Below are 12,490 nucleotides of genomic sequence, written 5' to 3' on the forward strand. Positions count from 1 at the left end.
AAATTAAGTTAAGCTAAAGTATAGTGACTAATTATTCAATATAGTGACTAAATATTAAAATTTTAAAATAATAAGAGGACGACAGTAAGAATATGACCTAAAAGTAAATGTTATGCTTTTCTGTTGAAGTGTTATATTCCCCCTAAAAGGAACTAAAAAACCATTTTCTGTGTACAAAGTTGAATTAAGGCTCGAGACTTGGAGTATTAATTTTCAGCCGTTGACTTCTTTAGCACCAATGTGAGATTATAAACACGTGTATAATAGACTAACAATTCAACCACTGAAATCGTAACTAGAACACAAGAAATTTACATCAATCTTAATACCATTTATTCAATACCATTCCATGCCTACTGATTTAAATACTAATTCAGTAACATGAAAGAACATGCACTAATACCATTATTTCATTGGCCTGCAGATCGAGTTTTCCTTAATCTACCGCGCGTGAGTCGAATGCTTTCTTCCATGAGAGTTTCTTTTGGGGGAGGTTCCGTGCATTCATTCTCCGGAGGTGGCAGCAATTCAGTTTCCGTTGCTTCTGCTTCAGTTTCCACAGGCTGGCTGGTTGTTTCGGATGCAGTATCTGCTTTCTGACAATTTAAGGATGCTGAACGTGCAGGTGTTTTAGCCAACTGTGAAGGAACTTTTGAAGGTCCCACATCTTCAGCTACTTCCTTTTGGTGTTGGCTTGAAGATGTGCTCGATGCCGGTGATAGCGGTTGTTTAGCCCCAGATTGTGCTGATTGTGCTTTACTAGATGTTTGACGGTTCGGCCCACCAGAGGGTTGGGAAGCCCTAGCACCCTGTGCCTGAGAAATCCGAAGTTACGGAGGAAAGAAATAATCAGTACAAAAATAAAGTTCAGTAAAGGTTAATCAATTTTCAACTGATATACATCAATTACACCCATACCTAACAGTTTAATGCATGATGATGAGAGGCCATTTTCACAAAACAAACAATTTCTGGTTGCACATAACCAAATAAGATTGGTTTTAATTAGATAAATACCTGAGCATGGTGAGGTCTTGGAGTTGACTGTGAAGCAACATACTGCAGGATCTCGAAAATTCTAGTCTGGCCATAGCTTGCAGCTCTTTGCCAGTAAAGAACCGCCATATCTCCAGCTCTAGTCCTTAATTCCAACAAATTACGGTCGATTTCGTTTTCGTGTTTAGCAACATATGGTCTAACGAAAGAGTCATACACATAGGTGGTTCCCTGACATAAATGAAAACAGAGGGCCAATTTAAAAGAAGAATCAACACTTAGATGGCGGAGTAAATGTTATTAGTATTTCTTTAAAAGATAGTGCACCTACCCTAGTTTTAGGGTACCACAGATATATGTAGAATGCCAACTTAGTTTCACTGTACATTGGAACCCTTCAAAAAAGCAAAGAAGGAACACAGTGAGAAAAAATAAATTACATGGGCACATACATCCTTGTCGTTTTTTATACCTTACCATGAAATGAAAGTATCACCAATTCGCTCACAAACGGTTAAAACAGCCACCAATATCCTGAAACCAGAAAAAATGGGAAGAGAGGACAAAAGAAAAGTTACAACATAAATAACATTTGCAGCATCTTCACAAAAAAAAAAAAAAACAATAGCACGGTAAAACCAACCAGTACTGGCACCAAAACCTCAGTTGATCAATATCAGGCTTGTTCATTTCCACAGCTTTATAACACTCATATGCTGGATAAGCATAGCCAAAAACCATCCTGCCAAAGTATTTAACGGTGAAAAGGGAAACAATTCAAGTAAAAGAATAAATTAAAACTAAAATGTGAAAGAGAATCAATTGTAAGATGGCACATACACGAGTCCTCTGGTAAGAAGGGATCCAATCATTTTGTTGACTTCCTGATGAAAGAAAAAATTTCCTGAAGTTAAAAGTCAGTAAAAAAGATCAGCATTATAAATCCCAGAAAACATGAACAGTCTATGGAATGTAGTCAATTAAGCAAATATTGCACAAGTCTCTACCATAAGCTTGCAAAACACAAAACTAAGAAAATGATAACTGAGAATTGCTAATGGATTGCCAAATAGGAGGGATTATTCCAGTTCTCACAACCCAAATATGCAATAAATCCTAGCCAAACAAGGCCTGATCAAAGTTGAAACTTAAAAATGTCTTGCCCCCCATAAATCAAAGCGGTAAAAATAAACAAAAGATCTATAAAACTTCAGTCCACAAGCTAATGGTCGAGATCCTCTTAACTGCTTAAGGAAATACTCTTAAAAACTTAGTTTATAAAGAATTTTCAGATACTAGAAATGAAAACAACATAAAGCTGCTAGAAATGTCCATTGCCCTCTGTTTTCTGAGGAACCAACAGAGACGTAAGACTAACGTAATGCTACAAAGTTCAAAAACCACAATGATTCAACTAATCAACTCCACTAAATCTAGCTACAGCACGGAACGATCAAGTGTTAAAAATTTATCCAACGGATCGCGCGGAGAAGCATTGCAAGCGAACAAATCGTAGGAGCGAAATGCTACAATGTCGAGTTCATTAAATAAATTAAACGAAAAAGACGAAATTCGTATCCAGGGAAACTAGAAAATGATAATAAAAACGGGGGTGTAAAGAACCAAAAAAACTCCCAATAAAATATAATTATCCACAATGTATCACGAGATGAAATGCTGATCTCGGTACTAAAGATTCAATCACCCAGATATAGAGGGAAAATAACAGTGCGATTGGTACCTTTAAAGAGATTTTTCAACAGGGAACGAAGCTAAACAACAGCACAACTCTACTAAAATCTGCAAATGGGAGTCAATCCAAAGCACTGGAATAGAGCAAAGGATTCCAAGTAAATCACAAATGCGGTTTTGAGCAGATCTCCGGCGAACTGTAAAAGCACCGCCGCAAGAACCCGACGACTAACCGTTAAGAAGTCGGCGGAAGAGGACAGAGAGAGAAAAGACTTTTGGGCAACACCTAATTGCGTATCTCGGGTCGCAGTCGTTATTTTTCAAATTTTATCCCACCGGACTTGACAGGAATTTATATTTGATTTACAAAATTATTTCATTTAAAATTTAAAATTTATGTCCATATTAAAATGATCTACACTTTTTACTTTTCAGCTCATTGCATTAATCATATTCATAATGCTAATCTCCCCTCCTTTTCATTATAGTGCAAGGTACCAAAAAAAACTAAGATTTTGATATTTTATAATTTCTTGTATTTTATCAATAATATTTTATAATTTCTTATATTTTATCAATAATTTTGTTAGAAATCAAATCTAAGATAATTGTAAATTAAAGTCTAAATATAAAATTTTGGAATTAAAATACACACTTACCATCTCTTATATAATTTGAGATATCTAAGATTAAAACTTCAATATTTATAATCTAAATTTCGACGTCTTCATAAAATAAAAAATAATCATGATTGTTCTAATAACGAGTTACTTTTATGTTATAATATATAGATATACGTAGGCAATCTTTACTCTGAATCCAAGGGTTAAGAAGAAGATGTTGGGGAAAGGAAAGGGTTTTGGTCTATTTCGATGTGGGGGTTACTTTTATGTTATAATATATAGATATACGTATGTGATGATATTGAGCAATTGATCCGTAATTTCATTTGCGGTCACTCTGAAAACAAATACGGTATTAGTTTAGTTCGATGGGAAGATGTGTGTCAACCTGTGGATGATGGAGGACTTGGGATAAAAAAGATTCACACACTGAAAACACTGCCTTCCTCACGAAATTAGGCTATAAACTTATTGCTCATCCTTATCAACTCCGGAGTAGGGTTATTCGTACGAAATACAAAATGTTGGAGTTCGTTCCGCATTCAATATCACGGCAAGCTTGCTCCCGCCATTGGAAGGAATTTCGTTGGTTTGGCCGGATGTTTGTATTGACTTGGTCTGGACTTTGGGTAATGGAAAAACTATTGATTTTTGGAAAGATTCCTGGCTTAGGGAATTCATGTTTGAATGCACCATTTAGGCAATTGGCTCCTGTCTCAGTTGATTCAATGTTTTCGTCGCAGGGTGACTAGAAGTGGGAGGAAATTAATACATATTTATCTTCTCCGCTTCTTTTACATCTTACGGCAATTCAAGCTCCGGTAACTTATGGAGGGGACGATCAACCGAGCTGGATTTGGGAGAAGAAATAACATTTCTCGATCTCTAGTGCATATCAAAGTAGAAGGTCAACTACTGTAACTCATGATAAGCGGACTTGGAACTCCATTAAGAACTTCCAAGGATTGTTGCGGGTCCGTCTCCTACTTTGGTTAATCTGTAAAGGCAAATTGTTGACTAATGAGGAAAGACTGAGAAGGCATATAACGGATGATGGAAGCTGTATGCTGTGCAGTGCAGGGATGGAATCGCTGTCTCACGTCTTTAGAGATTGCATTGTGGCAAGGACTACTTGTTCGTCTTTGATCAAACCGGACCGAGTGAGTATGTTTTTCAGTATACCTATTACAGATTGGATCATGACTAATATCAATCAACCAAATTTCTTTCCGTTGGCTTCGGATGATTGGAGTTGTTGTTTGGTTTCATCTTGTGTAGCTTATGGACGAGAAGGAATCTTGAAATCTTTAGTCTAGAGATGATGGGGTTGTAAAGCGTGGTGCAGCGAGTCGAAGGCTACTGTTGGAAGCAGGACAAGCTCGTCAGTTAATGCCTAGTCCGTCTATGACAAGCATGAGGCAGCATCAGAATGTCCGATGGAGTCCTCCGCCGCAAGGTTGGGTTAAGTTGAACACGAATGGTACACATAGATCCGAGTCTGGCTTCTCTACTTGTGGTGGGGTTATTCGTGATGCTACAGGTTTATGGGTAAGTGGATTTTCGAAGGATGTTGGTCTATGCTTGGTTATGGACGCAGAGATTTAGGGAGCTTTCCAAGGACTTCGAATGGCTTGGGAGATGGGTGTCAACCGTGTTATAATTGAAGTCGATAGCAAGGATATAAGCTCACTGCTTAAGCAGGGTGGAAGAATGGAATTGCATTCACATTTAAAATCACACATTGTTGATCTGTTGAATAGAGATTGGCAATTGAAGTTCATTCATGTCCTTCGTGAAGAAACCAAGTCGCTGATGGTATGGCTAAACTAGTTTGGCTGTTCAGGCTTTGTATCAAGCCGAAGTAGGACATAATTAAGCATGTTGTTTTAGCTCTTTAGTTTGCGTTTTATTCACTTTATTATTCAAGAAAAAAAGCAAAAAGAAAACATCATCTTAGGAAAGACAATACAATAATAAAGCAAGAAATCATACAAGCACAATTAACTACACACCTACTATTTGTATTTTGTAGAAGAAATGTATATCGGCAGGGAAGGTTTTTATTCTCAAACTTTCAATTGGCTTCGTCACAATTTCTTTCAGTTCTCATAGTTCTCCTCCATACCTTCATCCTCGTACTCTCCCTCATCGTCCTCCACGGTCGCATCCTGGTATTGCTGATACTCTGCAACCAAGTCATTCATGTTGCTCTCTGCTTCAGTGAACTCCATCTCATCCATCCCTTCACCAGTGTACCAATGCAAAAAGGCCTTGCGACGGAACATTGCGGTGAATTGTTCGCTTACCCTCCTAAACATCTCCTGGACTGATGTCGAGTTCCCAACAAATGTCGATGACATCGTCAGGCTCCTTGGTGGAATATCACATACACTGGACTTCACGTTATTGGGTATCCACTCCACGAAGTATGAAGAATTCTTGTTCTGAACGTTAATCATCTGTTCATCAACCTCTTTGGTGCTCATCTTGCCTAGCTGAGGCTGTCAAGTAGCGACCGTGGCGAGGGTCAGCGGCACACATCATGTTCTTGGCATCCCACATCTGCTGAGTCAACTCCGGGACTGTGAGAGAAATGTAGTGCTGAGAACCACGGGATGTGAGGGGTGCAAACCCAACCATAAAGAAATGAAGACGTGGGAATGGGATCAGGTTCACAGCCAACTTTCGGAGGTCGGAGTTCAGCTGTCCGGGGAACCTAAGGCAGCATGTTACACCACTCATAGTTGAGGAAATCAAGTGGTTCAGATCTCCAACTGCAGGATAAAAAAGGAAGAGTTAGTTTCACGTTTATTGCAAACCATCCATCAAGATTAATATTTTTTCACTCACAACTCGGATTAGTGAGCTTCAATGTCCGGAAGCAAATATCATAAAGTGCCTCATTGTCAAGAACCATGCATTCATCAGCGTTCTCAACCAACTGGTGCACAGAAAGGGTGGCATTATACGGCTCCACAACTGTGTCCGAGACTTTTGGCGAAGGGAAAACAGAGAATGTCATCATCATCCTGTCTGGATATTCTTCTCTGATTTTTGAAATAAGGAGAGTTCCCATGCCAGAGCCAGTGCCTCCTCCAAGTGAATGGCATATCTGGAAGCCTGGTCCAGGAATAACATAAACAAGTGAGCTTCATCAGAATATTCAAAGGCGTATGACCATATTATTTAACCATTAAGATTTCACCATCACTAAAATGCAAATAATTAAAGTAACTTTTTAAGCTAACCCTTCTCTAAAACAACAGATCGCCCAATAGATAAGATTAACATGCTCCAACATATACTTAATACTACAATCAACAAAAGGAATTCATATCAACTTGAGCCAGATCCAACTGTTACGGATTATATATTTTGGGCACTGACCACAGAGTTACTATAATTATAATAGCAACAAACCAAATCTTTCACAGCAGTCATACCATTATAAGATGACGATGATAGTATTTGTCTTTTTCATATAGATCTGGATCCAGAAATATGGCTCTCTTTTCTTTTCGTACTTGCTACTTTTAATATTTTGCATCAAACAAGCCAATGTTACAATTTACCTTTTGATTACTGTTCTTATAGATTGATACAAAGTCACATGGTGTATGCATATATGGATGTTAGTTATGATTTCCCATGCTCATTTAGAGATCATTGTTGCTTCAAGATTAGATGTTAAATATTGGCCAATCCATAATAATAATGCAAAGACTGCATTCATATGACGATGAGCTGGTAAGGGTCCCCAATGCTCTAAATTCATTAAAAAAGGTTAACAAGGCTCCAAAAGTTTTGTCGATAGAATCAAAAACAAAATGATTTGCTGTTGGGCAATCAAAATCATACAGTGAAGATAAAAAAAGGAAAGTAAAAATCATATAGATAAACAAATCTGCTTATTTAACTATATATATAAAAGGTAGATAAAGACCCGTGGCCACTATAGCCTCCACACCATACAAAAAGATCTTACTAATAACAGCGCAGTCTAAACCGTCAGCCAACCAAAGAAAAGGTGGATCATGGAACAAAGCAGCAGTCATTTCATGTAATTTGCACAGTGAATAATCAATTATAATTTTGAAGATCTAGCTATTGTTTACAGATTGTAAGATAGGTAAAATTGAGATGATTTCACCTTGAAATGCTCACCGCCTAAAGTAAGGAAACCAAACGATCAAGAGAAGGAGCAGCTATGTCGTTATCATGAAAGTGCTATTGCAACTCAAACAGAGATAAGAGTTACGAACTTCGAGGCGAAAACAAAAATGTAAAACGGCACTAAAAAACACTTCTAGAAACAATTCTAAGAAAATCACCGCAGAATTACCGAAATCTAAATATCTAGGACAATAAACACTAGAAATAAGTTCGATTACTATGAAAATACAAAAACAGGGAAATAATGTGTATACCTTGCAAGCAATCACAGTTCTCTGCCTCTTTACGAACAACATCAAGAACAACATCAATCAACTCAGCACCTTCAGTGTAATGACCTTTGGCCCAGTTGTTTCCGGCACCAGATTGTCCAAACACGAAATTATCAGGCCTAAAGATCTGGCCGTAAGGACCAGATCTGATACTATCCATAGTACCGGGTTCGAGATCCATGAGAACCGCACGAGGGACGTACCTTCCACCGGAAGCCTCATTGTAATACACATTGATCCGCTCCAGTTGGTTTTCGGATGATTTGCCATCCGTATTGAACCTCCCACTAGGATCAATGCCGTGCTCATCGCAAATCACTTCCCAAAACTTGGAACCGATTTGGTTTCCGCATTGACCTCCTTGAACGTGAAGGATTTCTCTCATCGTCGATTGTTTTCGAAAAAGAAAATAAGGAGAATTAGAGGTACTAGGGTTGGGAGAGGAAATAGAGCGAATTGGTGAGGAAAAATTGAAGAAGGAAATGGTGATGATATAAGGAGATGAGATGATATTTTTTAAGTATTGTCTGTCTGTCTCTGAGTGGGACGTTTGATATATTTTGAGAGAGATGGTACGGACATCAACTAACCGCCCGCTCCCGCCCATCCAAAGGAAGGGGCAGCGTTTTACTCAAAAAAAAAAAAAGAAGGGGCAGCGTTGCGTTCATTAGGGACGTTAAGCGCAATTTCCCAAATTCGGCTTTTGAAGGATAAATCGTATATATGGTCCTCGTACTATATACATTTTACAAAATTAACAGAAAAATCGAGGATCTATGTTGATAATATATTTTTCATAAAAATAGTCTAGAAATAAACAAACAATAAGAGGACTAAATACACAAATCGGACAGTACTCATTTAATTCGAGCTTTTATCTAAGCTTGTTGATCATATTGTTTATATAAATGTGATTTCCGTTTATATCAATTGGTAAGTCGCGTTGGACCGAACTTCCTTTGGACGGAAGTATGATTTAAAAGTTACAAAAAGCTTTGCGTTTCCTTTCTGCAAAATTAAACACCATTTCCGAAAATGTATGAAATAAAGCTACCAAATAATGTTTCATTAAGCATTTTTTTACACAGCTTCGATGAATAAAACATAATCCATAATCCTTGCGAAACTTCAGCATCTTCATGTTGGTCTAGTGTTGAGGTTGAGACTCATTACAGAACCACTTGAAGTTCAAAGCCTCATCTGCCAAGAAGTCACTGGAGAAATCGATTCACATGAGCAAAACACGCAGAAACCCCAATTCTGAATCTATATAGACAGTAACGAAACTCACAATATTTGCACAGCCATTCGTGATGCTTCCCATCTTGGACTCCAGGGATATTCCGACAGAAGGGGTGACTTTTTCGGTATTCCTTGCGGTGATATATGCTGCAGTATTTCACAATGATAACACATGTAATTATCAAATTTGCAAAAGAACCGTTTAATCAGCCAAGAAAATAGTGAAAATGAAGAACTTCTTCAATAAGTAGAGGAACTGATACTGTGAAGAACCATAAAAGCCAGTTGGTCCATACAACTTATTCAGAAATATCATCACAAGTATAATTAACACAATTGTATCGCTATTCCAGACCCCTCAACACGATGAATTCAAAAATCTTGGATCAATCTGTCTTAAAATAGTATCTAAATACTCTACTCAAGAACCTGAGGACTTTACATTAGGAAAAGCAATTAGTATTACCTGAGAACTTTGAAGCATAAGAGCTGGCTGCTGCTTAGGAAACTGAGTTGAAATAAAAAAATGTACCTACAACAACAGTACTATCAAAAGTTAAATTTTGGAGGCCAAGTTCAGTAAAAAAATGTACGTGTACAACAAGCAAGATACAAAAACTAATTGTTCTAAAATAAAATGCAATCATAATGTCACTAAAACATTCTACATGATCTAGAACTTATTCAAGCTTAGTAAAAGTAATCCTTTATTAAGCTTAACCATCGCAAACACCAAAACAGAAAATGCTATAATCAGGAATTATCTAATGGTACCAGGAAAACAAAGGATCCAGAAGAAGCAAGAAATGTGGCCTTTCTGCAAAAGAGCTGCCACAGAAAGCAATGACGATCAAACAATCAAAGTTCAAGGATTTAAGACTTAATATATCAAGATAAATGGCACATTTAGTGCACACCGGATCAGCTTCCAAAGGTTTTCCAAACAATGGGGCTAATGACTCTATAAAGTGTCTTCTTATATGAATTAATGGAAAAGCTTCCACAACCAGGAGAACAAAGAAGATTGCAGATCATTCCTGCTCCTAACCACTCAACGTAAAGCCTAGAAGATGAAAAGGTGACCTGTTTCTGAAGAGATTCTTCTAGATGAGGAAGATATTCTTCTAGATGAGGAAGATATTCAGCCATGCACCTTCAAATGAGAAGGCAAAAAACAACTGAAATTTGTCAGCACAAATTGTTTTCCCTTTTAAGATATGCAACACATAAAGGTAGAATAATGCACATCACTCACATTGCATCCAAGCAAGAAGGAAGCTTGACATCCTCTATGGAAAACAGAGCTCTAAGCTCAGTAGTTGACATCAATTTCAGACGAGCTGGTAAGAGAGTAGATGCATTCTTTTTTCCAACAGGTATATTACCTGTAAGATTACAAAGCTTAATAGAGGTGGGAAAGAAATAGAGGGAAAAAGGGAAGAAAGAAGTAGAACAACAAATCAAATACATACAAATTACTTTTAAGAATTAAATTGCACATAAATGAGAAGGAAAAGAAGGAAAGGTAAACCTGTAAGTAAATCTTTTGTGGATGTCTCCAGGGGCATCCATGCACCATTTTGTTTATGTTCATATCCATGAGAGGCACAGCAAATTTGTCCTCCTCTGGCTAAGCTAAGATCCAAAGGCATAAGATCATGGATTTAATTAAAAATAAATTATTTTTAAGCACAAAAAAATTACTTATAAACCATACCATCAAAGGAATACCTTTTCAGCACCTGAACTAATTTGCATTTCAATTCCCTGCAGTACAGTTAAGGAATATGAAAAGAGGAAGAAGTTAAGGCACTAATCAATTATTCGTTTACAAATGCAAGTGTCTCATAAAATTGAAGAGCTTCAACAGTGGCAAACTGTAAACTAAGTTAAATAGAAAAAAAGAAGATGGGATAGGGGGATATATATTCAGATTCATATAATTACATTAAATATCAATGGCTTAGTGGAGTCTAAATATACTAAAATGTTCAATATGCAATTATGTGATGGGCAAATTTGTATCTTTCAGTTCCTACAAATGGCAATAGACATGCACAATAACTGAAAACCGAAGAATAAAGACATGTAAATTATGATTATATATGTGATGTTAATGGTCTTCAATGACAGACTTCCTGTGACAAGATAAACAAATATTGAGAAAAAAGGGTATTATAAAGGATATGGCTCTGTATTTGCACATTTATCTCCTCATTCATTACTCTTAACCTTGATGGGAATTATATAAAACTGCAAATTAGGTTGAGAAAACAACACAGTATGATCTTCTCTTTCTCCATCAGAAACCAAAGTTAAATGCCAAGAGATTACCTCTCGTGAACAAGTAGTGCTTATCTCAAATTTCAACCTATCATCATCCACTTCTCCAACACGTTTCTTCCGGTAAGCCGTATATTGGTTGGTCCCTATTTAACAAGAAAAAAACATGAACTTTTAGGGCTCCCCCCCCCCCCCCCCGCAAACCATAAAATTTTTTGCTTTCCATTACAATAGCAAGTTCCAGTAAACATCAAGCCTAAACTCAATTCTAGCATGGTCTTTATGGTTCCAATCAGACAACATGTTTAGAAACTTCAAGTCCCCCTCTCCTACACTGCCAGACATGTGTAATGTGTGAAAATCCTCGTCTTCGGGTCCAAATATTATATCCGGCGGAGCCAATGGGAATATATAGTACCCCCTGGATCAATGTAAACAAATTATCTATATAAGATCATCTAAATAGAAAGCAATTTCCTAACAAATCTTGCATTTCACAATTAAAAATCTTACAGACATTTAATATAGTCTAAGCAATATGGAATAAGCAATGTGAATCGATCGAGACCCCCCGAGTAGGTTTTGCCACCAGATAACACCTGCTCAACCCGCAAATCAAAACTACAAAGAGAAATTGAAATGTCCGTTACTGTTAAAATGGAACCCTAGTTCTTAATCGAAGTAATTCCGTTCATTGAAATTTGAAGGAAATATGGGAATGGGGTTAGATGGAATTACCTTGATTTTTTCGGGGAAGTAATTGACGAGATAATGGAGCTGAGCTGAAATGAATGGAGGGAAGCCATTGAAAGACATGCCTATATACTATAACCCGCTCAAAGAGATCACTTTATGATGATTCTCGCTTTGATGAAGCTCAAAGGCGATGATTTTGCGGCGCCGGATTTTGAATTATTCGCCGGCGATGATCTGGTTGACCAAAAAAGATAAAAGGGTGAGTGACCAGTGTAAATTGAAGAATAGGATGACAATGGGTACCCTATAATCGCCACCCGGATCCGGTATTACCCGACTATGGCGATCGGTGAAGCCGAGATGGAAGTTAAGAAAGTTACTTTACAGTAATTATTTTCCCATAATCTTATCATCTACACTTGTATATGTATATAGTGTATGTAAAATTTTCTTCGAGTGAATTTGGTTGATCAAATTTAATGTAGTTTTTTTTAAGGATTTGTGTTCGTAATG

At 37.2% G+C, this 12,490-nt stretch overlaps 2 protein-coding genes, 1 long non-coding RNA gene and 1 pseudogene across 5 annotated transcripts; all 4 read right to left on the reverse strand.

The window, feature by feature from the left end:
- Positions 1-225: 225 nt before the first annotated feature.
- LOC120195299 (putative HVA22-like protein g) lies at positions 226-2,961 on the reverse strand. 3 transcript variants are annotated; one of them, XM_039197366.1, is made up of 7 exons: positions 2,739-2,961; positions 1,837-1,883; positions 1,640-1,738; positions 1,474-1,530; positions 1,328-1,391; positions 1,018-1,227; positions 226-824 (listed from the first exon to the last, which is right to left on the reverse strand). In XM_039197366.1, exons 2-7 carry the CDS (start codon positions 1,866-1,868, stop codon positions 411-413), a joined length of 876 nt encoding a protein of 291 aa, XP_039053297.1. In that variant the 5' UTR covers positions 1,869-1,883; positions 2,739-2,961; the 3' UTR covers positions 226-410. The 3 variants fall into 3 exon arrangements, with proteins under 3 accessions (XP_039053297.1, XP_039053298.1, XP_039053296.1); XM_039197367.1 differs by having other exon boundaries at positions 226-815; positions 1,837-1,880; positions 2,738-2,961; XM_039197365.1 differs by having other exon boundaries at positions 1,837-1,880; positions 2,738-2,961.
- Positions 2,962-5,264: 2,303 nt separating this feature from the next.
- On the reverse strand, positions 5,265-8,232 carry LOC120195298 (annotated as a pseudogene).
- A 628-nt stretch (positions 8,233-8,860) lies between these two features.
- Positions 8,861-10,650, reverse strand: LOC120195279 (BRISC and BRCA1-A complex member 2-like). The gene is made up of 8 exons (XM_039197351.1): positions 10,530-10,650; positions 10,254-10,383; positions 10,082-10,151; positions 9,916-10,017; positions 9,773-9,826; positions 9,465-9,530; positions 9,048-9,145; positions 8,861-8,970 (listed from the first exon to the last, which is right to left on the reverse strand). The coding sequence occupies exons 1-8, from the start codon at positions 10,648-10,650 to the stop codon at positions 8,904-8,906; spliced, it is 708 nt and encodes a 235-aa protein (XP_039053282.1). The 3' UTR covers positions 8,861-8,903.
- A 900-nt stretch (positions 10,651-11,550) lies between these two features.
- On the reverse strand, positions 11,551-12,308 carry LOC120195302. Its single transcript, XR_005523040.1, has 3 exons — positions 12,020-12,308; positions 11,799-11,902; positions 11,551-11,702 (listed from the first exon to the last, which is right to left on the reverse strand). It is a non-coding gene; the product is annotated as an uncharacterized LOC120195302 (long non-coding RNA).
- Positions 12,309-12,490: the final 182 nt, after the last annotated feature.

Source organism: Hibiscus syriacus, unplaced genomic scaffold (assembly GCF_006381635.1).
Source record: "Hibiscus syriacus cultivar Baekdansim isolate YM2019G1 unplaced genomic scaffold, ASM638163v2 tig00117011_pilon, whole genome shotgun sequence".
Taxonomy (NCBI): Eukaryota; Viridiplantae; Streptophyta; class Magnoliopsida; order Malvales; family Malvaceae; genus Hibiscus; species Hibiscus syriacus.

What these genes read in the sequence shown, in the direction of transcription:
- LOC120195299 (XM_039197366.1), bottom strand. Translation starts at nt 1,868, where the DNA reads ATGATTGGATCCCTTCTTACCAGAGGACTCGT. An exon ending in TGTGGTACCCTAAAACTAGG is followed by an intron (nt 1,228 to 1,327) that starts GTAGGTGCACTA and finishes CATTTATGTCAG; the next exon opens with GGAACCACCTATGTGTATGA. An exon ending in CAAGACCTCACCATGCTCAG is followed by an intron (nt 825 to 1,017) that starts GTATTTATCTAA and finishes CCGTAACTTCGG; the next exon opens with ATTTCTCAGGCACAGGGTGC.
- LOC120195279 (XM_039197351.1), bottom strand. Translation starts at nt 10,650, where the DNA reads ATGCCTTTGGATCTTAGCTTAGCCAGAGGAGGACAAATTTGCTGTGCC. An exon ending in AACCTTTGGAAGCTGATCCG is followed by an intron (nt 9,827 to 9,915) that starts GTGTGCACTAAA and finishes TTTCTGTGGCAG; the next exon opens with CTCTTTTGCAGAAAGGCCAC. An exon ending in CGAATGGCTGTGCAAATATT is followed by an intron (nt 8,971 to 9,047) that starts GTGAGTTTCGTT and finishes CGATTTCTCCAG; the next exon opens with TGACTTCTTGGCAGATGAGG.